At 39.4% G+C, this 25,192-nt stretch overlaps 2 protein-coding genes across 3 annotated transcripts in view; one reads left to right on the top strand and one right to left on the bottom strand.

The window, feature by feature from the left end:
• PDSS1 (decaprenyl diphosphate synthase subunit 1) overlaps positions 1-6,033 on the bottom strand; it is a 38,888-nt gene extending 32,855 nt beyond the window's left edge. For both annotated transcript variants that reach the window (XM_027841608.1, XM_027841607.1), the window contains exons 1-2: positions 5,890-6,033; positions 233-294 (exon numbers count right to left, since the gene is read on the bottom strand). In XM_027841608.1, the coding sequence (XP_027697409.1) occupies positions 233-294; positions 5,890-6,033 (206 nt within the window). The remainder of the gene's footprint in view (positions 1-232; positions 295-5,889) is intronic.
• SELENOO (selenoprotein O) overlaps positions 6,032-25,192 on the top strand; it is a 50,546-nt gene continuing 31,385 nt past the window's right edge. Inside the window, exons 1-13 of the mRNA XM_027841569.1 lie at positions 6,032-6,200; positions 6,231-6,366; positions 6,422-6,666; positions 11,051-11,169; positions 11,920-12,048; positions 17,640-17,704; positions 17,790-17,846; positions 17,935-18,033; positions 18,800-18,867; positions 19,752-19,839; positions 22,580-22,649; positions 23,316-23,388; positions 23,632-23,703. Coding sequence (XP_027697370.1) covers positions 6,032-6,200; positions 6,231-6,366; positions 6,422-6,666; positions 11,051-11,169; positions 11,920-12,048; positions 17,640-17,704; positions 17,790-17,846; positions 17,935-18,033; positions 18,800-18,867; positions 19,752-19,839; positions 22,580-22,649; positions 23,316-23,388; positions 23,632-23,703 — 1,390 coding nt within the window. The remainder of the gene's footprint in view (positions 6,201-6,230; positions 6,367-6,421; positions 6,667-11,050; positions 11,170-11,919; positions 12,049-17,639; positions 17,705-17,789; positions 17,847-17,934; positions 18,034-18,799; positions 18,868-19,751; positions 19,840-22,579; positions 22,650-23,315; positions 23,389-23,631; positions 23,704-25,192) is intronic.

The following is a 25,192-nucleotide window of genomic DNA, read 5'->3' on the forward strand; positions in this document are numbered from 1 at the left end:
TCCACTGGGTGACCAGGACACTGGGAAAGTAAAATGTACTTTTTAGCACTAAAAGGATGGACGTCACCAACTTTTCAACCTCCTTCATATATGATGTTTCTCAGTTAAACAGAATATTCCTATTAGACAGTTAAACAGAAATGTCTATTCCTAGGTTATTTTGAATAAACAGATTATTTATGCAACTCAACTATTTTAGCAGCCCAACATTTAAAGGGATTATAAAACTTACCGTGATATACTGTGCCTATTTGGACACGATACTAAACACCTCACCAGACTGAAACTAGGTATCTATAAAAGAAAAGACAAGCTGAAGGAAAAAAATGTTAACACTGAAGCCCTGTAATTCTTATTAAATAAAAACTCTTTCTTCTAAGTTCTCTCATTTGGTTGGACTGTAAACTTTAGCAAAATGATAATTCTGGAATGAATTTCCTCCTACTTAAATTAGATTCAGTCTTATAACAATAAACTTTAGTGAACTGCTTAAGTGATACTACACAATAATTTGTAACTTAAAAAGAAATAGTACTGAAAAATTTTTAGTCTATAAATTAGATGAGTTATTAAAGTATATTGACTGAGAGAGTTTCTATATGGGGAGCTCTCCACACCAATAAAATAAAAAAATTATATTTTAACAATAGATTCTATTTTTCCATAGGGAATATATTTTTTAACTCTCTTGCCCATAAGAAATTTTTAAATTAAAACAAAACCTTTCAAATGTATAAATAATAGGTTTTTAGAGTGGGATACATCACTATCATCATCAACACAGTGGAAGGCACGCTGGACTTGAAATCGAAGGGCCTGATTTCAATCCTGATTCTGTGATCTTCAGCAAGTAATTTTCCTTCTACCTCCAAATCTATGACCCTATGAATATTTGATTGCCTTCTATGTACCCAGATTCTACCTTGTCTCTCTTCTATTATCATCTCTCTCCAAATCCTAACCAACCAAACTGTGAGCCCATCAAGAAAAGACAAAGGCTGAAGCTGAGATTTGTCTTGTCCTTTATTTATAAGGATTAACACTTTGACACCGAAGCTAGGTAAAGCACGATTTGTCTTCATAAACCCATATTGGTTTATTAAACGATTTATCCCACACTCTACCTGGATCTTAAAAAATTATTGATTTATAATTATTCGTTTTCTCCTGCTGTCTACAAAGCCCTTGAGAGTTTTTCTATTACCAAACATGGGAAAATGCTCTATCAATGGCAAAGAAGGGCATTAAAACTAATTCAGATGAACTTCTTGATAAACCGGGAGCATAATTTCTAAGAGAGTGCAAGTCACATCATGCTTCTTCTAGAAAGGAGATTAGTAAGACACTGAAATAACTGAAAAACATAAGATTTTTGTTCAAATACCAGTTCTACTGCTTACTACCTTGGGGACCAGAGGCAAGTCACTTTGCCTCTTTTGTATAATGAAGGGTGGGGTTGGGGGTAAACTGGATGATCTCTAAGGTCTGGGCCGGTTTTAAGTGTTATGAGAACTATGAGAAACAGGAAATAGCCTGGGCCTCAAGTAAAGCATAAGGACATATGGGAAGTAGACAAAGAAAGATCTAATAGAATAGGGTTTGGGAGCAGTGCAAACAAACAAACAAACAAAGAAGCATGAGTTATAATCACAGAGAAGGGAAATTTACATAGGTACTTGTACAGAAAATTGCAGGCTCTGCAATTTATTCAGATGCACAGTGCTTGGCACATAATAGGTGCTTAATAAATATTTACTGATTGATGCAGTAAACATCGAAGGTAACAAAACCATGACCAGAAGACATCCTCCTCTATATATTTAAGCTATTTCCTTACAACTAGATTTTTAAAACCACCTTAACCATTACAAGTCAGAAATCTTATAAGGTAATTTATAGCCAGGAAAAATAGGGTAAATTTGAACTTGAGTATTTCAGAGTAGGGCAGCTAGGTGGCACAGAGGGACCTGGAATCAGGAAGACTTACCTTCCTCAGTTCAAATCTGGCCTCAGACACTTATTATCTATGTGACTCTGGGGAAGTCACTCAACCTTGTTTGCCTCAATTTCCTCATCTGAGCTGGAGAAGGAAATGGCAAACCACTCCAATACCTCTGCCAAGAACACCCCAAATGGAGTCAAGAAGACTGAAACATCTGAACGAATGATCAACAACAATTTCAGAGTAAAAATCGATGCTTGTTCACTTCAATTCCTGACTCTTCCACCTAGCACTCTCTATTACAGGGCATGCATTCATTAAGAAGCAAATCAAACTAAATTAGCATGTTACTTTGCTTCTTCCCCCTCAGAGATCCATAATTATGTTATTGGCTCTTCTCATACCTTCTTCTCACTTTCTTTGATATTCTATACCTGCCAACTCCATTTCAGCCACTGGTCATACCTTAGATCTTAACATAATAGAAAGTGGTCCACTTTGGAGATACTGAACCCTAAGACACAAAAACTGCCCTTTCCCATCCATTCCCTTACTGGCTCCATCCTTCACCTTCTCACCAATCTTCCCCCTCATCTGGGAGGAATCGACGGCCTTCTTTTTAAAGGAAGCACCTATCTCCTCACCCATATTCATCCTCCATTATGGGGGACTCCTATTCCTGCCACGAACAGCTGGAATGCTGCTAGAGGAAACCACACTTCTTTTTTTTGGGGGGGGGGGGGCTATAGAAATTTTCCACAGTACAGCCAAAAGAATATTGGACTTGGAGCCAGGAAGACCTGGGCTTGAATCCTGACTCAATGACTTATGACTTTGTGACCCTGAACAAGTTACAACCTGTCTAAATCTATTTGCCCCTTGGCACAACAGGGATAATAACACGCACCTCACAAAGTAATTGTAGAGCTCAAATGAGATAAAATATGTAAAGTGCTACATTAATGTGAGTTTTTATTAGTATTACTAAACTGCTCAGAAGAATTGCTCACAGTGATAAAATCTAGGCTCCTTAAAGTATGAAAGTATTGCAATAATAGTTCCAAACAGTTGAAAAGAGACCCACAAGGTGGTACATTATTGTTGGGTTATCTCTATCGCTCATTCTCAACTTCACTTTACATTAAGATTAATGCAATAACCTCATTTTTAACTGTTCTCCCCTTCTCTATTTGAAACTAGGACCAGTATTCCTTAAGAAACGGTCTGCTACGGATCCCTACTTCCTACTACGGATCCCTACTTCCTACTACACTGAGTTCAACCTTGCTGGAGTATGAAGGACTTTGAGCCTTCCACCATCTGGCCCCACCTTATAGTTCAACCTTATCTCCCAGTAATTTCCTTGTAAAGTTTCTAATCTGGACCCCACATAACACACCAAGTTAGTTCCTCATCTCCAGGACTCTGGTCACAGAACTAGCCTCCTCACCTAGAAAGCCCTTTCCTCACCCTCCTCTATCCTAAGCCTACAAGATCCATTTAATTTCTACATCTCCTAGAAGCCTTTGAGTCCACACAAATCTCTTCCTTCTCAGAACTCCTAGGGACTTTAAATTTGCACATCTGTTCTCTAATTATTTCCCTATGTATCTTTCCCTCCTCTGAAATTTGTGTGCTCGATATTTCATATTATAGTTAAAACACACCTCAATTCCCCTACTATATTGCTTTACTCTTCTCTGTATTCCCCATACCTTGCATGCACTATGCACTTTATAAATCAACAAGCTTAAGATTTGAAAAAACAATAACAAAAAACAATCTCCATTCTCAAGGGCCTTACACTCTGAGGAGACAGGGAGAGACTATAAAGAGAATGAATACAAATAAAACACAAAGTAGTTAAATACATGGCTGTTTGAGAGTGTTTACCCTAATAGCTGGGGTAACTCAGGAAAGGCTTCACATAGGTGGTGGTACTGCAGCTGAGTTTTGAAGGAAGAGGACATCTATGAGGTGAGAAGGAGGAATCATTCTACCTATGGGGACCTGCGAGTAAAAAGGCACAGAAACAGAAGGTGGTGTGTTGTCTAGGTGAACTCCTTGAGAATAGGGATTTTTTTTTTTAAACCTTTCTTTGCATCCCCAGTGCTTAGCATGGTTTCTGGCACACAGCAGGCGCTTAATATATACTTATTAATTTGAGAAGTAGAAAAGGCAATTTGGCTGGACCACACACTTGGAACCAGGCTGTGAAAGGCTTTAAAAACTAAATAGAATTTATATTTTGTCTCGAGGGAAAAGGAAGAGAAGGAAATAAGCATCTATTAAGTACCTACACCAGTCACTGTGCTGCTTTACAATCATCTCATTTGTAAATGAGGCAATGGGGAGGCACTAGAGTTTATTAAATAGAGGAGTGATATGATTAAATCTATGCTTAAGAAAAATGAGAGTGGCAGACTGTTATGAGAAGACACTTGTGGCAGAGCCACCAAGTAAGAGGCTGCTAATAATAATCCAGAAAGAGGTGATAAAAGCTTGAAGTAAGATGATGACCGGCTATGTGAGCAGAGAGAAGGGATCAGATATGAGAAATATCGAGAAGGTAGAAATGGTAGAAATTTGTACCATCAAATGGCTTCAATGGCTCAATACATGCACTCAAAATATATTTGCTGAAGTCAATACATGTGAATCTTGTTCATCCAACTAGATTGTCAGGTTCTCTATATAAGAGTTTTCTCCTTGTAAGTGTTTCACACTTCCTCCATATTAGTGGAAGCTGAGTGGGATGGTCAAAAACATCTTGATTGAAGTGACCTGGTTTCCTTACCTATGAGATGAGGGATTGGAACTGGATATTCCCTAAAATCTGTTCCTTGCTCTATTGCTAATTTTCCACGAGCTACCAGGCACAAGCTTTCTAACTCCATTTTCTCCTTGAGTATATCCCTGTGGTTCTTTCTCTTCCTTTTCTCTCTGCCCAGTCCCACCCACAGAACCATGAAAATACAAATTCCTCCCTTCCACACCTCGATCTTAATCTGAGTATGTAGGTTAGCTCCTAATTCCAAATACCCCCTTGCCCCTAGGACACCACCCTTACTCTATTCCCATGTAAGGCAGATTAGGAAAAGGGAAGAGTTAACCCAGGTTAACTGCTCTCACCTATATTTCCACCCCAGTACTCCATTCCACCTCCTCTTCTGAGACCCCAGGTCTCCTATTCTACGCCACCCAGGTCTCCACTCTGCTCCCTTTACCAAGACTCAATTCTCCATTTCCCCACTTAAACAAGGCCCTTGTTCTCATCTTCCCCCCTCCTCCCTTCCTTCACAATACTTAGACCCCCTGGGTCTCGGAATTCATCTCCACCACCTCTCCAAGACACAGCTCTCCACCTCACTGCTCTCTCATCTCCCCACCCCTCATTCCCTTTCCCAGGGCCCGGTTCCCACCCTCCCAGCCCTCAACCTGACTGCTGCCCCTCCCCTCCAGAGAACACGGCTGCACGTTCAGCACCCCCCCCCCAAACACACTCCCCCAAGCCCCGGCTCATTTTCCTTCACTACCCTTCTCCTGCAAAGCCTGTGCCCCAGGGTCTGGGTCTCATCCTCTGCCAGTCAAGGTCTCCATTTCACACCTCCCTGGACGCCCGCTGGAACACCTGGTTCCCATCACACACACACACAATGTCACACGCACTCTCACACACACACACGTGTCTCTGTCTCATTCTTTCTCTCTCACACACACACACACACACACTCACACACACACACACACTCACACACGCGTCTCTCACTCTCTCCCCACGCCCCTTCCCTCGGGCCTGGTTCTTGCGCCCGGCTCCGCACGCCCTCCTCCGCGCACACGTGCCGGTTCCGGGATTCCCATTCATTCCGCTGTCATTGGCGCCATGACCTCTGCGCGCCCGGCGCCTTCTCTCGCCCGCCCGCTACCTTCCCCGCCGCTCCACTCACCTGATCCCAGGAGCCGGCCGCGGGGCGGGCGGGGGCCGGCCATGCCTGGCCTTCGGGCGGGTTCCCCAGGGCGCTGAGCCTGGGACACCCCGAGGCCGCTCTCCACGAGCAGCAGCGCCGCCAGCGCCAGCCCAACGAGGCCATGATCCCGCTCTTCAAGTCCGGCGGGCGCCTCCGCCCCAGCCCCGCTCCCCGCCGCGGGGACCCGGAGCCGGAAACCTGGCACAAAGAGCGCTTCCGCCCACAACCCTTCTCACTGCCCTTCGCGCCTGAGAGCGAGGCTGACGCGGGCCCGAGCTGCGCACGCACACGCCCCCCTCCCCCGGTAGTCTGCTAGGCAGGAGGCGAAGGCCCGACGGGAAATAGAGGAGGGGGCGGTGGCCTGAGCGCGCACTCCGTCCCCCGCCCCGCCCCGCCCCGCCGCGCCTCTGGGCGCTGCAGCCTTAGGCCGCCCGCGGTCCTCCCTTCCACCGGATGGTGCCCTTGCCAGCCTTCCCCACGCCCTGAAACCCGAGGTCTGCGCTCCGGGCAGGCCCGGGCGGGCCCATGGAGAGAGGAGCCGGCGCCCGAGGCTGCGGACGGCGGGGCGCGCGCTGCTGGCTGTGCTCCTCAGCTGCCGCGCCTCCTGCGGCTTCCTGGAGGGGCCCCCGGCCCTGGGACGGAGGCCCGGCCTCGAGCATCTCCCCGTCAATGAGTCCGGCCCGGGCTTTTGCGAACGGAAAAACGGACTGGGCAGCTCGGTTGATTCTTGGAGCCTGTCTTCAGAAAGCCTCGTAGGTACAGACGGGATCTACCGGCGGCCACGTTCCGAGAGCCAGGCAGACCTGGGATCCCGGGTTGTGCCCGTGAGCAGCTCGGGCTGTCCTGTGTATGCACATGCACACATGTGCACCCACACGCGCACACACGTGCACACGTGCGCATACGCACACATGCAAGTAGGGGCTAAGGACTTGTGAGTTCATCTCGGAGGGGAACTCTTGGTGTGGAAACTTCCTCCACCAGGCCACAGTTTAACGGTCTTGAAGTCTTAGGGAGTCACCTGTTGTGAAACAAAGAAAAAAAAAAGCACAAAATTGGCAGTCTCTCAGATTTTGGAATCTTGTACCCCGAGTGCCTTATGTTGTCTACAGCCCCAGAGCCTTCAGAGGCGTTGACTGAGTCACTAAGATCCAGGTTCGAGTCTAGCTTCAGATAGTGGCCGTGTGACTCTGGACAAGTCCCTGCCAATATGTGTCTAGTGTATTCATACCCACACATATATGGATATACATATAGATGATATTGCTTATCAACTATATGTATACATATATATGTACATATAAACATACACACATAAATATAAATGCATGTTTATGTATGGTTGTGTATACACATGCATTTGTATGTGCATACACACAACAGATTGTTCAGGGACAAGTGAGTTGATTTCTACAAGGAACTGGTGGGTATGGAAACATTCTACTGATTCACAATTGAACTCTTAGAAAGTTACCCAAGACTCTGCGAGATTAAGGGACTTGCCAGGAGCACACAGCTGTATGTGTCAGACTCAACTACACACTCCCTCTCATAGTTCGGGTACTGATAGTATTTTCAAAAGTTTTACTTTATTGCTGGTTAATAAGCAACATCATAGCTTCTATTATACAGCTGGAACTGAACTTAGAGGCTATCTAATACAAGCTCCTCATTTTACGGAATAGGAAACTGAGACCCACAGAGGTGTAGCGACTCTTCTAGGTGGCACAAAAATCGCTGTAATGCAGCTTTTTAAGCCTATATGTTGTGTATCTATGCCCATCAGCATTGGTGGAACTTTGCTCATAGAGAATTCCCTACACTGATTAAATCACAGGTGTGAGCCAAAAAACTGCCCGGTATCTCTATAAACTCTATAGTGAGCCTTGCATTAGTCTTGATGATGGCACACGCTTAAAGCACACAGACTTATTTGCTCAGGTTGCAGTCAGTTCCTGATAAGGATAATTGCTTCATTTTGCTCTTCTAAATGGAGTAGATGTTTATCTCCAAGTGCAGATTATCATTGCAGTTATTCAAATCTAGACACGTTTTAAACATCGTGCAGCCAGGCTTTAGACTCCATCAGTTCTTTCTCTGGAGATGGAGAACATTTTTCATCTTAAGTCCTTCTGAATTGTCTTGGAGCATTGTGATGGCTAAGTCATTCACAGTGGATCATATGCTGATATGTTTTCAAAAGTATTACTTAAGTGATTCCAAGATTTCTTTTTGGTAATTCTGTCATGCCAAACTAATGATTTTTTTTAATGGAAAAAGGAGCTACTTTATTATCCATTTTAAAATGTCAGCTATAAAACCTGAGTATTGCTCAAGCTTCTAGATGTGGCCAGTCAGGAGGGTGAACATCATTCTCTTTGAATACCACTGTTGGGGTCACAGGGCATGCAAGGAGCTGTGGGGAGGAGAAGAGTTTCTTTGTAATGAACATAACAAAGATGGGAGAGTCACTTATTTTTTAAAATTCTGAATTTATAAAAAAATTTCCATATAAAAACTAAAATATAAAAAAGATTTTTCATATGAAAATGAGAATCTATCGATACAACTTTTTAAAAAGTATATGTAACAAATTTAACATACTAACTTTCAAAACTGCTACTTATTTGTGTTTCCTTTTTGAACTTCCTTATGTTGTCTGCTGAGCATTTAAAAAAATGCTTTAATGACTCTTTTTTTCTGTCTTTTCTGGCAACATTAGCTCTACTGCCCTTTTCTATCCCAAATAAAAAAAGAAAAATACAAGTCTTTAACGAATAAGCATAGTCAAACAAAATTAGTCCACTAATGTTCACATCCAAAAAAATGTATGTTTCATGCTATCTTGAATCTGTCACCCTTCTGTCAGGAGGTGGGTATCGTGCTCACATTAATCCTCTAGAGTCATGGTTGGTCATTGAATTGATCAGAGTGCTTGAGTCTTCCTTTACAGTGTGGTCACTATCATTATTCTCCTGGTTCTGTTCACTTCACTGTATCAGTTCATATAAATCTTGCTGGGTTCTCTAAAGTCATCCCATTATCCATTTTTTATGGTGCAGTAATTTTCCATTACATTCATAATTTGTTCAGCCATTCTACAGTTGTTGGGCACCCCCTTGTTTATAGTTCTTTACTACAACAGAAGATCTGATATAAACATTTTTGTCTATGTGTCTATTTTTTCCTTTTCTTTTTTCTTCATTGGGCTTTAGGCCTAGTGGTGGCATTGTGGGATCAAAAGGTACACATGATTGAATGACTTTGGGCCTAGTTCAAAATCCCATCTTTTTTTTTTTTTTTGTTACAGATATTCTTTTTTTTCTCATTATTGTTGTTGGTGAGGTAATCGGGGTTAAGTGACTTGCCCAGGGTCACACAGCTCATAAGTGTCAAGTGTCTGAGACTGGATTTGAACTCAGGTCCTCCTGACTCCAAGGCCAGAGCTTTATCCACTGCACCATCTAGCTGCCCCCAAAATTACATTTTAGACTGACTGGACTAATTCACAGCTCCCCACTAGCATGTCATTGTGCCTGTTTTTCTACAGCCTCAACAATTGCCATTTTTCTTTTTGTCAATAAGATATCTATCAGGTGGGAAACTCAGAGTTGTTTTGATCTGTACTTCTTATATTGATTGTGATCTGGAGCAGTTTTTTAAAAATATGATTGACAGAAATTCTCCCTTTGAGAACTTCTTGTTCATGTCTTTGAACTCTTTGACTATTTGGAGATGGTTTTTATTATGTATTTGCTTCAGTTCCTCATATTGGATATGAGATATTTATTTTTTTTAAAACTGCCTATAAATATTTTTTCCCAATTAACTGTTGACCTTCTAATCTTAACTGCACTGATTTTGTTTGTGTAAAACTTTGCAATTTTATGTAATCAAAACTGTTAGTCTTATCTTCTGTGATCCTTTCTGCCCCTTCTCTGGTCCCCCTATCCACAGGTATTTTCTTCCTTCTCTAATTTTCTCTTGATAATGTGATCTTTTACATTTAGTTAATAAAACCATTTGGAGCTTATCTTAGTATATAGTATGAAGTATTGGTTTAAACTTAATGTCTTCCAGACTGTTTTCCCATTTTCCCAGCAGCTTTTCTTGAATTGTGAGGCCTTATCCCAGTAGTTGTGGTCTTTGAGTTTATTGAACACTGTATTACTATGTTTGTTAGCTTCAATAAGTCGTGAACCTAATCTGTTCCACTGATCAACTTCATTGTTTTTAGTCAGCACCAAAGAGTTTTGACAACTATTTTGTAATATAATTTGAGAACTGGTACTTCCAGTATCCCTTCTTATTTTTTTTTTTATTATTTCTCTTGAGAATATTGACCTTCTGTTACTTCAGATAAATTTTATAATTTTTTTCCAGCCCACAAAAGTAATTCATTGGTATTTTGGTTTATATGACCTTGAATAAACAAATTTATTTCATTAGCATTGTCATTCTTATGTAATCATTGCTCACCCAAGTCATTAATATTGCTGTATTTAATTGGGTCTGTCTTTATTTCTCTAGAATGTTTCGTAGTCATATTTATAATAATTCCTCTGTATGTGTTGGTAGGTAGACTCTTAAAATATTTTATACATTCTGTAGTTATTTTGAATGGAATTCAGAAAGCTGGATAAGCAGATTCAAGAATCATCTGCATAGAGATGATAATTGAATTCATAGGAGCTGATGAGATCACCAAATGACATAGTAGAGAAGGAGAAAATAAAAGAGCCCAGGACTAAACCTTGTGGGACACTCATCATTAGCAAGCATCCAGCTTTGCTGGATGAAGATCGAGCAAAGGAGACTGAGAAAGAACAGTCAGGAGGAGAAACAGGAAAGAGTAGTATTATCAAGGACAAGGAGGTGATCAGCAATGGAAAAGAGGAATTTTCTTTCCCAGTATTTTATCTTGTAATGCTAAAATGTGAAATAGCCAACATTTACTGTGTTAAAAACGAAGCTATACTGTTGTTACTTGATGAAATTTATGTATTTTGAGTTTGTGGATGTCATTTTTACTTTGATACAAAATTTTAGGAAATATGTATATGTAATATGTGTGTGTGTGTGTGTGTGTGTGTGTATATGTATGAGTGAATGTAAGGTTTTTGTTTTTTTTTCCTACTAGGTATGTTGCCAATTGATCCAGTTTATGAAAATTATGTTCGCAAAGTGAGAAACTGTATTTTTTCTATTGTTTACCCTACTCCTTTCAAATCAAGGATTCATCTTGTAGCAGTTTCAAAGGTTAGGCTCTTTTTAAATAGTAAAAATAAGAATACTTTATTCAAGTCCCTGAAACATTCATAAAAAAAGAAGGATAATGTGTCCTCTCAGAGTTAATATATGTAGCGGGTAAATTATTGCTTTGTGTTTAATTTATTCATGTACTTTGATGGTCTCACAATCTTATATAGAAAAATCTTATATGTTTGCATGATAATGCAAACATAGTATGTATACTATATACATGACCATACAAACATAGTATCTGAAAGTTTTTCTTTCAGCCCTAATAGTTTTGGAAAATAACATTGGGGGGATGGGAATGGATTAAAATTTCATATAACCCTGAAAATATTTTTTATAAGCCAGCCCCAAGCTGTCCTCCAATGATGTAATCTTATTCCATGGCTCAAAATGAAAAGTTAATAATTTTTCAGTTCCATAAAGGTCTTTGCCATGGAAGGAAAAGCAATATTTTCTTGAGACTTTAACTAATCCTTATGAATATAACTTTAAGAAAAAAAACCCAAAAACTTTCCAGTGAAGTAGAATTAGATTTTTTTTATTTGTAGTACTTGTTAATGCAGGTTATAAACTACCAGATTTCCCAGATATTATTGATAAGTATAAAAATGAACAGATCTTTTGGAGCTAGACTTTTAATATTGCATTTATTAAAATGATTATATCTTTTCCCTTTGTCATCAGTACTCTGGTAGAAAACTTGTAGAAGGCCTATTTACATTTTTAATGTGATTTTTTTTTTTTTAGGATGTTCTGGAAGATATTTTGGACCTTGACCTTTCTGTTTCAAAAACAAATTATTTTATTCAGCTTGTAAGTGGTGAAAAGATAGTATCTGGCTCTATTCCATTGGCCTATAGATATGGAGGCCATCAGGTAAAGCTAATGTTGCTTCTCTAAGATGAAAATGTAAACATTTTTTAGTTTCCATTTAAGTTAGGAAGTTGTTGTTCACTAATTTCCTTGGTCCAGAATATTGAAAATTCAACAAGATGATTTTAGAATGTTTTACTAGAGTATGTATTACCATATATAGCATCACTATCGGGGTTATTATTATGATATTTTCTAGGTCCCAAATCATCAGAATGGAGCCATGGAAAGAGTGGCTATGATAACATCAGATCTCTGTGAGTTACTTATCCCTCTGAGATAAGTAAGTCAGATTGTGTCTCTGTACAGAGGTCTGTGTATTATTAACGTATCCTAAGGCAATGCATTCTGAGTCCTGAGTCTTCCTTTCAGGGAGAACCTGTCCTTATATATATTGGTATTTGAGGGTCCAGTATCACCATTTTGCCTCATCTTGTTGGACTCAGATGCAGACATTGGGGCCTTTTGCTGTTTGAAGATCAGCTCAGTGGTCTTCTTTACCCTTTGGATGGATTTATACATGAACTCCTTTGAGGGCAAATGGGCCTTTTGTCTGTGACAACCCTAATTCCTCAGAGGGCCTGTTAAAACTTTGCTGTTGGGCAAATTACTTCTCTCCTCATTGTGTCTGAGTTTCCATGTCTGTTGAATAACTGGGTTGAACTAGATGACCTCTAAAGTTTCTTCCAGCTCTCAATCTATTGTCCTATGATACTTATGAAACCTAGGTTCATGGAGATTAGGTGACTTGCCTGTGCTGTATCAGAGGTGGTATTTGGGCTCCTCTGATTCCAGATCTCCTTCCATTATGGCATAGTGTCTCCCTAATAGATACCATGGAAGGGCATAGGTTTAGGACAGCGGTGGGGAACTTTCGGCCTCAAGGCCACATGTGGCCTTCTAGATGCTCAAGTGCAGCCCTTTTGATGGGGTTGGGATCTGGGCCCCAGAAAGGAAAAACCCCAGACTTTCCCACATGGCCAAATCTCTGGAGTTAGCCTGAGACTTTTATCCCATCAACTGGCCTTTTATTGTGGCTACACCCAATCTCCCAATTGTGTTAACCTAGCCTTGCCTTCCTTTGTCTTACCTCCCTATGTATGGCCTCCAGCCGTTTTCCACCCTTAATCCTAGCTAGCCTCCATTCTCCCTTGGCCATAAGGTCCAGGTCCCAGGAGTTCTGTTCACCCCAGCTTACTGGCCACTCTTAGGTCCCTCCCATAGGCTTTCTGTATATAAGATCCATTTTGTCTCCATTAAGATGCTCAGATTCTTATAATCTAGTCACAGCTGGGATTCATAAAACCTAGCCACTGCTGGGATTCTTATAATCTAGCCACTGCTCAGATTCTTAAAATCTAGACTAATGTTCAGACTCCTTAAGAGTCTGCCCAATATGATGGATGTTCTAATAAACCTTGTCTTTGGCTGAAAGAAGGCTTGGGTCGAATTCTTTTGGGCAGGACCTGCGTGTTGTGATTTTGGGGTCCCAGGGCCCCTGAGTCCCTAAACCGCATCACTTTGACTGAATCCAAACTTCATAGATTCACTCAAAGGGCTGCATTTGAGAACCTACAGGGCCACATGTGGCCTTGAGGCTGCAGGTTCCCCACCCCTGGTTTAGGACTACAGTAAAGCATGAAATGTTTGAAAGAAGATAGGAGCAGGGTGTTCCACTAGGGAGATGAAAAAAAATTCATTAACATAGGATTAGTTGTTTAAGCCCTATAATACTGTTTTGGGGTTAGGTAATATTTATTTAGTATTTCTTGACTCTTTTGTGCCTCTCTCAAACTTGGGCCCCCAGAACGTTATTCCATATCCTGGCCATTTTGTAAATCAGTGTCAACTCAAAAATCATAGTTCCTGAGCCCCCAACAGTGTGCTTGTTCTAACTGGTAAAGTTAGCCAAATGACAGACTGGTTCAAGGTGAAAGACATTTAATCAAATAGAATAGAAAAATAAATGACAAGAAAGATTTCACCTACCCCTCATTAAACAAGGGGAAAAGGCACACTCTCTCCTACAAGTTACTACACAGCTGGTAGGGGAGAGAATAACACATGTAGGGAATGTATGATCAGGAAACACAGATACAAAGTGAAATACATAGGGAACATGTATGTCCAGGGAACATCTATGGAGGCAAACATATGTAGGGAAGCCAAGTAGCTTGTGAATGTGTATGGAGGGGCAGGTAGAAAGGAAACAGATGTGGTCAGGGAACATGGATGGCTGGGCAACTCACAGCTCCAATGCTATAGAACCACCCCTATCCTTTGGTGATGTTATTATGCTACTCTCGTGTGTCATTCATCTCCATTGAGTTGCTACTGAACATTTCTCATGAGTTTCTGATGCTGTCTGTTGTCATTTTTGCTCTTCAATTGGTACTCAACTCTTACTGATCTGTTGCTGCAGTTGCTATGGTCTCTGCTCCCAAAAAGCTCACAGCCTCGGACTTTTTAACTCTGGAGATACAGCCTTCACAGTCACACAGTCAGCTAGCTAGAAAAAGCTTTAGACATTTAAGTTTTTCAACCATCTTTTCCTCTGAGTGTGCTCTATTAAGAGGAATTCTAATTTGTCTCAGAGTAAGAAAATTCCTTTCAACCCCTTTCTACCACCACGATGCCAGTTATGGACCTCACAAATCATAGGAGCTAGTTGGAGAATATGAAAAAGAGTTTATGCTTTGTCTGACTCTTTTCCCAACCCCACTCCTAATTTCACATTAATTCCAGATCTCTTTCTGGTTCTAACTGTACCAGATTATCATACATTCATGGCCACATGATGGTGTGAAGGGTAGCAGCAGCTACTTTCTTCTACTTTGTGTTGGATCATTTCTAGTGCAGTGTGGTGCTTAATTATATATCCAACTTCTGCCATTCTCTCAATAGGAAAATACTCTTTTGAGACTGAAGCTTGAGTCCCTGTGGGTGATGCCCTTGTTTCTTTTCTTATTTTCTATCACAATTTTTAAATTATATTTATATATCACAAAAAAAGGCTAAAATCCACTCCTTTAAGTTACACAGTGCAAAATGGAAGCATACCATTGTTTCAGAGGTGATGCTCTTGTTTCTTGACCTGTTATTTGTCTTGGATGTCTCTGAATCCCTGATCTACCTATCCAATCCAAAGACAACAAAGACAAGGAAGATTGGTCTAACTCAACAAAATTTACATCCACTGAGAGAGAACACACACAACAATGGAAAGCCTAAAATATCTAGCTGTATTTCCTGTGTTAGTGGCTTTGCTCCCTGAATGTCACAGATTGCCTTCATCTTTGTTTTACAAGAATTAGGTATACCTGGGGAAGTGGTCCTTGACCAGTTGTGCATCCAGAACTCATACTTAGTTGCCCACTCTGGCAAGGAGCATTACCTTGACACTTGTTAGAAGATATGAATACCTGGTTGTCTGCCCAAGCCTGAAATTGAGCTTCATACACAGTCTAGGATTTTATAAGTGACAGTCTGCTTCAAAGCCAAGGAGTAGTGTCATTGTCAGTAAGTCTTTACCTAACAAATGTGCTTTTGTCCCCTTTTTTTCTCTTGGCATAAAACTGTTCCTAAGCCCTCTAAGCAGGTGTCAATAAATAGCCTAAAGGTTGTGCTTGGATTTACATAAGCTAACTCTGGTGCATGTGTGACAGTTGACTAAATACTTAAAATCTTATTTATATTTCTTATCCCAACGATCTACAAAATTTAGTCTGTGCTTTCGTTTCAGGGTTTGTGGACTCCAAAGCTAGTATATCTTAGAACTGGAGAACTTCATTTTTGGAAGGGACCTTAGAGCTAGTCCAATCTTGATACAAAAACAGTCATTCATGTAGATTTAGTTCACTTAATATTTCAAAAGGTCTGTGGTTTCATCAGTATGAGTTTTATAGTCAGTATCATGATTGGTTGGGGCTATAAAAATTCGTCATCTTGTGGAAATCTTTTCTGTGATGATCCTCTTTAAACTAAGGCTGGTTTTCAGGTGGCATTCTCTTACCAGCCCATATTTGAAGCCTTTCTACCTTGAAAAAACCTTCCAGCGTTTTCACCTAACTGCTGGCATATTGTTTTTTGTTTGTGATTTGGTTTGTTCTAGACCTGCAGTATCATCACTGTGGAGTATGGAAGCCCTTTCCAAACAAATGCAGATCCTCAGCTCTTCTCTAGTTTATAAACTCAGAGAATTGCCCATTGTTACTCAGTCTGCGGAGTAAATACTGAGGGGTTAGAGTGGTGGTCACACAACTAGTATTTGTGACAGGCAGGTCTAGAACCCAGGTGTTGTATGCACTATGCTACGGTTGCCTGTTTGGCATAGTCTTCAAAAATGGTGGAAGACCTTTATGCTTTAGTATATCACCAGGGTAGAATTTAGTGATGTTAATGTGTGACATATTTAATCGGTACCCTTGATTCACTAATTATGCAGCCTTAAAGGCAACAGAATTTTTTTTGTTTGTGCCTTATTGTATTATTTGGGAACCAAATTATGCCTCAGACTTCACGTTTTGCTCCTAGATTTCTTTCCATGATTTAAATACTTAGTAAAAAGATATGTTTAATTATCCATCTGTCTTTCTGTTAGCTTGGCTTTGCTATTGTAAACCTTTACCTAGGGGAAACTATTTCTGGTTCCTAGTGAACCCAGCTCCAGCACATGGACATCTGGATCCCTGCCAAATCTTTATTTAGAGTGATATCCTTACATATCCCAGGCTGTGTTATCCTTACTTCCTCTTTCTAGTCTGTCTCACTTATGGTTTATTATTATTATTGTCAATAATAATAATTCTTCATTTTTAGCTAGTTTATTGCTGTATGCAGAACATCTTCCTCACAAAACCCTTGTTGTTGTTCAGTTGTGTCCAATTCTTCATGACCTCATTTGGGGTTTTCTTGGGCAAAGATACTGGAGTGGTTTGTCATTTCCTATTCCAGCTCATCTTGCAGATGAGGAACCGAGGCAGACAGGGTTAAATGACTGGCTCAGAGTCACACGGCTATTAAGTATCTGAAGCCAGATTTGAATTCAGGAAGAGGGGTCTTCCTGATTCCCAGCCCAGTGCTCCATCACTGCACCACCTAACTGTCCCTACACAAAACCCGTAGATAATACTAATATTTATCTCTATTTTACAGATCAGCAAATGAGGCTCATTGACTGCAATGAATCACATAGCTAATAAGTATCAAAGCCAGCACTCAAAATAGGTCTTCTAACTCCAAATCCAGAATTGCTATACCACACTTTGTTTTTATATCTCCCTGTTTCCATTATTGCTTTCACTCTGAGTTTCATACTTCTAATTTCTTCTGACTGCCTCCATGGTGTAGAGATCCTCCTAATGGACTGTCAGTTTTAGTGTCTTTCAGATGGATGTTATAAGATGACCATGTAAGTAAAAGTTAGCTGAAAATATTTTACATTTTTCTTATTTAGGGCCAAGTATCTCATTATTGTAACCCCAGCATGACTTAATGTCTAATGTTCTTTTTTAGCAATGTCATTTAAAAAATATTGATTCTTAAGATATGTAATTAATTAAAGATAACTTTGATAATTTTCATTTTTTTCCAAGTTTGGAACTTGGGCAGATCAGCTTGGGGATAGAAGAGCCCACCTTATTGGGATATACACAAACAGGTATCAAATGTTTTCTAGAAAAATATTTTGCATTCCTTTGGGTGAGATAAGGGCACATTCTAATATGCTGATATTCTTTTGGAAGGTATGGTGAAAGGTGGGAACTCCAGTTAAAAGGCTCTGGAAAGACCCCATACTCACGGTAGAGTCTCATGCTTTCTAGTCATCTAGGTAGAATTGTCATGCACTTAAACTTTCAAATACAGCCTTTTATTTTTAACTTTCTGTAGAAATGGTGATGGAAGAGCTGTGTTGCGTTCCTCAGTGAGAGAATTTTTGGCTAGTGAGGCCTTGCACTACCTCGGAATCCCAACGAGCAGAGCTTTAAGGTAGCCCCTTTCTTACCTCTATAACAGTGATTGTGAAACTGACTTTTAGGACTAGATGATGTTACCTTCCAGAAGTGCTTACTTGAGTCATAGTATACCTAACTGTGATAGTCACACTATCTGCAGAGGGATAGTAAAGCTAACATAGCTTCTTGTTAGAAGCCTTTTATAATTTCCGGTATTTTTGATAAAAGAGCTGAGTTGTCTATACTGCTTAAAAATGCAGTTATAACAGTTCAGCATTTTGCCTGCTTCTTTAAATAGTTGCATGGCTGCAGCTGAGCTGCCGTGATAAAAAGTAATATTGAAAAACACATCAAGTTAGATATCAGCAGTGACATTTGCTATTTTTATTACTAAGGAACATTTTAGCTTATGAACCAGTTTCCTATTTTCATTCATTTTCCTTCTTACATCTTGAACAATTGCTTTGTTGATGTGAAGACTTAAAAACTTTTTTTTAAAACTAATAGAGGTGTTTGGTTTATTTGTAAATGTAACCAACCACTGATGCTGTAGTTACAGCAAGCATTTTATAATATAAAATTATATAAAAATATATATTATTATATACTATAAGCAAGCATTTTACTAAAAAAGATTTCTCTGTGACCTGTAAATTTTCTGTTTGCATAATTTGTGGTGTAAAGTGATACTATTTAAGCAGTGGAAATCTTTTTTCTGAATTCAGAACATCCATGTTAGTGCAAATAGAACTTTAAAAAAGTTCAATATCACTTACTTGATTATTTCTCTTTTCTTTCAGTCTGGTTGTAAGTGATGATGATGTGTGGAGAGATAATTTCTACAATGGAAATATTCAGAAAGAAAGAGGTAATGATAACATTTGAAAGCACATTTGGAAAATTGAGGCCAGGTTTCACAAAAGTAAAAAAATATTGTGAATCATATAATTATACATTCCCAATAATTGTATGGCATAAAGGTAAAACATATGTTGCTGTCCCCTATTGAAAATAGATCTATTTGCAGATAGGCATTCTAGGTCTTTTGAAGTATCCTTTGTTAAGGAGGCAAGCAACCCATTTTGGAAAGGTTTTCATCAAAAATGGGGGAAAGAACAGATAAGCATTTAACAAAAAGAATGGAAAGATAAGCCCAAAGACATGAATATGTTAGATGTTCTCACATTATAGATAACTCATGTTTTGTCTTTTGCCAGAGCAAAATTATTATACTTTTTATTTTATTATGTTGTTTTCTGATAAAATCAGTTGTCTAAAATCCACATGAATGATTGCAAGGCAGTAGTAATGGGGAATAATAAAAAACAGTGAATAGGCTGCTGCTTTCCCTTATTAGATAATAGGTAACATTTATATAGTGCTGTAAGATTTGCAGAGTAGTGAGAAATGTCAGGGGAAGTGGATATCCCACTTTTTGGAGCACTGCCCTGCAGGATGGCCATTTTGTTGCTTTAGTATTCTTAGGGGTGATAGTCTCCAGCAGGTTGTAGGTGTCCCAAGATCTGAATTTTCTGTATATCTCCTTGAGTTAAGGGCCACATCAGTCAGAAGATTCTACCATGCCTTGTGTAGCTAATCTACATGCAAATAACCAGGACCTGACTTTTCTAACAAATATTTTTCAGATGCATTATACCATTGAAATTTTCTTATAAAAATAATTTTATTTTAAAGTTCACATGTTCTACATTTTAAAATAGTTTTCTAATCTTTAAAATGTTTCTGTTTAAGGTGCAGTAGTTCTGCGCATTGCAAAATCATGGTTCCGCATTGGATCATTAGAAATTTTGGCTCATTACGGTGAACTGGATTTACTCAGGTCAGTAAGTTATCTTTATAATATGGTCAAAGACATTTTGACATTCTTATGTTTTCTTACATGCTGTTAAAGATATTCTGTTTTCTTGTGAGGGGAAAAAAGCATTCATTGAATAAGTATTTAGTGAATGATTGCTTTGTACCCAGCCCTGCATTAGGCACTATGAGAACATAAGGCAATCCAGGTAGGCCTGAATGCCTTACATTCTATTGTGACATGTTACAGAGAACTGAAGTTCTGGGTGTATACAGATCGGGTGTAATCTTGAGAATGTCACTCTAATGTCTTTCTCTTTGGCCAAAGTCCCCACTCAGGGTTTCTCCTGGGAATAACAGAATTTAGCTCATTTGCCCCCATGCTGAGTTTCTCCTAAGGATATCAGCACTTGGCTCATGTTTGAGTCTTTTCACAAACGGTTAAGAGTCTGCAGCTTCTGTGCAAACACTCAGGCTGCTAATACCCTACGTATAGGATTGGCTTTGTTTTGCTTTACCTGACATCTCAAAACACACAAGAAAAGTCTTACACTGGAGACCCTAAACAGTCAAAGCAGTGTTCCTTCTCTCTTTTGCTTCCACGAGAGAATTGTTCATCTTCCAGACCTAGAGCATGCATTACCTTCTGGCTTAGGTTCCTTTTCTAGAGGAAAGGACTGGGGGTCCCTAGCGTTGGCTTCCTCCCACTACTTCTGTGCTTTTCTCACAATATTAGTAGAGGATGAGGTCTGGATTTGCCTCACCCAATGGTCGCTCTGCCCCTCACAGCTCCTTGGCTCTGGATCTTATTTCAAACTGGACCTCCTCTACTTGATCCGGGAACTTGTCATTGTCCAGGAACTCCTCTTTAATGTCCAGAAGATTTAGCTTTAGAATTCCTTCTCTTGTGTAGGAATTCATCCATTGTTTCACTGCTGTGACCCTGCGACTTCTAGATTGTATTCTTGCAGCTCCTACGTTGGCCCAAGAACCTTTTCCCATTCAGACGCTGTTCTGTGACAATGTTTCTCTCCTGTGATGGGGCCATATGGTTCCCTGGAGGAGCACAGGCTTCCTCTGGAGGCAGGTGAGCACCAGTCTCAGGTGGTAGCCCCTCTTTTACCTGTAGTTCTGGTTCGGTCCAAAAGGCTTCCAACCTCACTGCTTTCCCCTTTGAGGGCACAAGGTGTCATCTTCAAGTGTAGCATAGTTCTGTGGAAAATGGAAGCTCGCTAGAAAGGAAGGGAGAGTTGTTTTAAACATTTGTAGGTTAGAGTGCCAGTCTTTTGTGTTTAGTGGTTTTCTATTAGGTTAAATAAAGCCTGTCCTATATTCAGTATGTCCTATATTCAGTATATTGTTAGGCTAAGTGCTTGCGTGGGAGGGAGCTGAAGATTCTTTTATCTTTTCTGTTCTAACCTAGATACAAGCTAAATTCTGTTTCCAGGATAAACGGTCACTGCAGAATCCTCGTCTCCCAGTTCTTAGTCATTCTGCTGACCTCTGTGCTTCTCATTGAGCAGAGGCAGGTTGGAACCATATTAAAAAGGGCGTTTGCTAGGTTTAGCATTTCACAATATTTTTGTCAGGCAATAGGCAGCATCTTTTTAGGTCTTAAGACCTAGAAAGGCAAAATTTGAGAGGGATTTTGAGGATCTCAGTTACATTTTAGGAAGGTAGAGGTATCTCCTTTGACAGGTATAAGAGTAAAAGGTTCTGATACATTTTTTTTTTTCTGTCATTTTAAAACTTTACTAATGCATTCTGTAATTGATGAAAGCAGTTTTAAAGAAAGGTTCCATTTACATCAAAATATTTATAGCAACACTTTTGGTGGTAGCAAAGAACTAGAAACAGTTTCCTATCAGTTGGGGAATGGCTGAAAAAATTTCGGCACGTTCAGTGTGGTGGAAAACAATAAATATGATGATTACAGAGAAGTATGGGAAAGACATATAAATATGTATAGTGACGTAAGCAGAGCCAAGAAGACAATATACACAATGACTGACTATGGTGCTCTAAAGAGCAACAATGGAACAAACCACAAAGCAATCAAAAATGAATATTTCAGAATTATGAAGAATAAACTTGGTTTCAAAAAAAATATAAGAAAACACCTTCCCTTGCTCTTATGTGGGGAGAATGGGGGTATGTGTCTACGGATGTGCAGCATTGAATATAATGTCAACTTTTTTTAATTTATTAGTTGATTTTATTGAATTTTTTCACTCCTTTCTATTTTTTAAAAAATCTTTATCATAAGAGATGGCAGAGGGGGAAGAGGGAGAAATAGGGAAATCTATTTTTTTTTTTTTTGTTTTTACTAGGCAGTGGGGTTAAGTGACTTGCCCAGGGTCACACAGCTAGTAAGTGTCAAGTGTCTGAGGTTGGATTTGAACTCAGGTTCTCCTGACTCCAAGGCTGGAGCTCTGTGAAGTTGGATTTGAATTCAGGTTCTCCTGACTCCGAGGCTATAGCTCTATTCACTGTGCCACCTAGCTGCCCCCTGGAAATCTGTATTTTTTTTTTTTTTTGATGAGGCGATTGGGGCTAAGTGACTTGCCTAGAGTCATACAGCTAGGAAATATTATGTATCTGAGGTCACATTTGAACTCAGGTTTTCCTGACTCCAGGGCCAGTGCTCCATCCACTGCGCCACCTAGCTGCCCCTGGAAATCTATTTTTAAAAAAGAATATGGGTGTAAGTAATCTAATACTTTATTCTCCAGAGCAATTGCTTGAATGTTTTTTTTTCTTCCTAGGAAGTTATTAAACTTTGTCATACAGGAACATTTTCCATCAGTAGATGTGAAGGATCCCAACAGATACTTGGTAAGCTTTCAGAACAGGAGGGAAATGTTTTCCCTTTGCCTGCCTAGAGGCACCTTAGAGTTTATATACTGAGTGAACCAAAGATATTATCTAGTTCTGTGAGATCTATAAGAGATAGATTTCTGGTCTTTAGTATGAAGTTTGTAGACAGATAAGTTGTCTTAGTCCAAAAAGCATCCAGAAATGGAGAGAAAACCCACAGTCTTAATCTATAGTTAAATAATTTTGAGTGGATTTTGGATGTTTGGATTTGGATATAGTGCAGGGCTTTCTATTCACACAGGAATCATTCTATTCATGCATTTTTGTGGAAAATACCCAGATACATATGTTGATGATCCCTCTCTCCATTCATATAGAAATTAGGTTTAATTTTTCTCAAAAGAATTTTGGTATGATAAAGAATAGCAATTGGGTTGTTGTGTATGTTTTTGTGGGGTAACAGAAGGCAGAAGAATTGTGCTTTCAGGATAGGGAAAGAAGAGGTTTAGCTTCTTATTTTGAGTTATTTTTATACTTTCCTCATTTGTAAAGTGAACAGGGTCGAACTAGATCATAAGATTGATATGCTATGGTAGACCTGGAAGTAAATGTTTCATTTCCATCACGTATGGAGAATCTTAGAACTCGAAAGGACTTTGAAAGATGTCATAATCTACCTGCCAGAAAGATGATGACCTGTACTACAAGATTGCCTCAGCTGCAGAGATTCTAGAACTTCCTGTTAAACCAAGCCATGGTTCTCTAACTCTTCATAGGAAACTTCCTTTTGCTGGAGTTAAGAGAGATAAACAACAAATGGTCATCATAATTTCTTTATTTTGTTTTATTTCCCTACTATTTATTTTCTTCTTGTTGAATAATTCAGTTCTTTAAGTCTTTCCGCAGAATTTTCTCCATATTTACAAAATTTCTCATTAGTATAATCTATTATAGGACATATTATTGAGCAGACAAAAAAGATTTTTGTATTTGATTTCAGGATTTTTCTCTAATGTAGTATCTGGGACAGCACATCTTATTGCCTCATGGATGTCTGTGGGATTTGCTCATGGTAAGTTATCTAGTTATATTGCATCTTTCAAATACTGAAGTGGAATCCATTTGTTAAAGGAATTCACTTCATTGTCATTCATGTGTTTTTAAATTTTTCTGTTAATATGCTACTCAAGACTTTTAATTTACTAATCTTTACTGTTCTTTACCTTTATAGATTTTTCTTTCATTAAAAATATTTTGAACTGAACATTGTATAGAAGAAGGGAAAAGCAGTACATGGTATATTTTAAAATGTGTATCTTTGTTTTAAAGGGTAGGAATTCAAAAGCCAAAACTTTTTAAATGAGTAGGAAAGTTAATTCTGCCTTATTTATGGATTTCACAATCTCTTTCCCAATACTGTAAATCATGTAGAACTAACTATACTGGTAATAATAATGATTATGTTACATTTGAGGGTGCCAGAACAGTGTTCTGTGGGGATCTGCTCTCACTGGGCTGTTGGGGGAGTTGTCTTTTGTCAGTGGCGCCAAGTTTGAGGAGAGTAGTCCTTCATGAACCAGTTACTTATATAGAATTTTAAAGTTGGAAAAGGATATTAGAGATCTTCCAGTTGAACTCCCCTATTTTATAGTTAAGACAGTTTAGACTCAGAAAACTTCCTCAAGACTGCAGACTTTTAAGTTGTGTATCAGAGCAAAGACTAGAACCAAGTTTTGTGACTCTGGCTTACTATTCTACTTTGTCATGCTGTTCTGACCCATAGCCACATATGTGAGCCAGCTATTTTGCCAGTATGTGTTCTTGGCCACAAGAGATGAGAGAATGACTGCTTTAATATAAATTTATATCTGAAACTGGAAAACTTTGTATCCTTTTTATAGTAATATCATAAAGGACGATATGTTATCATATGGCATTTGGGAAGATGCCATTCTTTTCTGAATCAGTCAATCAATAAACATTGTTAAGTACTTACTATGTGCTGGCCACTAGGGATACAAAGATAAAAATGGGACAGTTTCTTCCTTCAAGGAGCTTATATTCTATAGGTTTAGATATAGTATGTGCAAAATAAATATAAGGTAATTTGTGATCAAAGCAGTCATAGGAAGGGAGGATCAGTAAAGGCCTCATGTTAGGAGATGGCACTTAAGGTGAGCTTTGAAGAAATCTAGGGATTTTAAGAGTCAGAAGTGAGGAGGTAGAGCATTCCAGGCATGTGAAAGGTTTGGGGTTGGGAGATAAGAGTGTCATGAGTGAGCTACAACATGGAGGCCAGTTCCACTGGACCCCAGAGTATATGAGAGAAAATAATATACAATAAGGTTAAAAAAGTAGATTGGAGTGTGGTTATGAAAAGTTTTAAAAGCCAGAGGTGTTTGTATGTGATCCTTGAGGTAATGGGGAGGCAATGGAGTTAATTGAGCAGGGAAGTAACATGGTGAGACTCTGTTTAGGAGTATCACTTTAGCAGCGGTGTGGAGGATGGGTTGGAGTTGGGGGAAATGTGAGGCAGGGACACCAATGAAGAGGCTATTACA

This window comes from Vombatus ursinus, unplaced genomic scaffold (assembly GCF_900497805.2).
Source record: "Vombatus ursinus unplaced genomic scaffold, bare-nosed wombat genome assembly UNPS02014861.1, whole genome shotgun sequence".
Lineage (NCBI taxonomy): Eukaryota > Metazoa > Chordata > Mammalia > Diprotodontia > Vombatidae > Vombatus > Vombatus ursinus.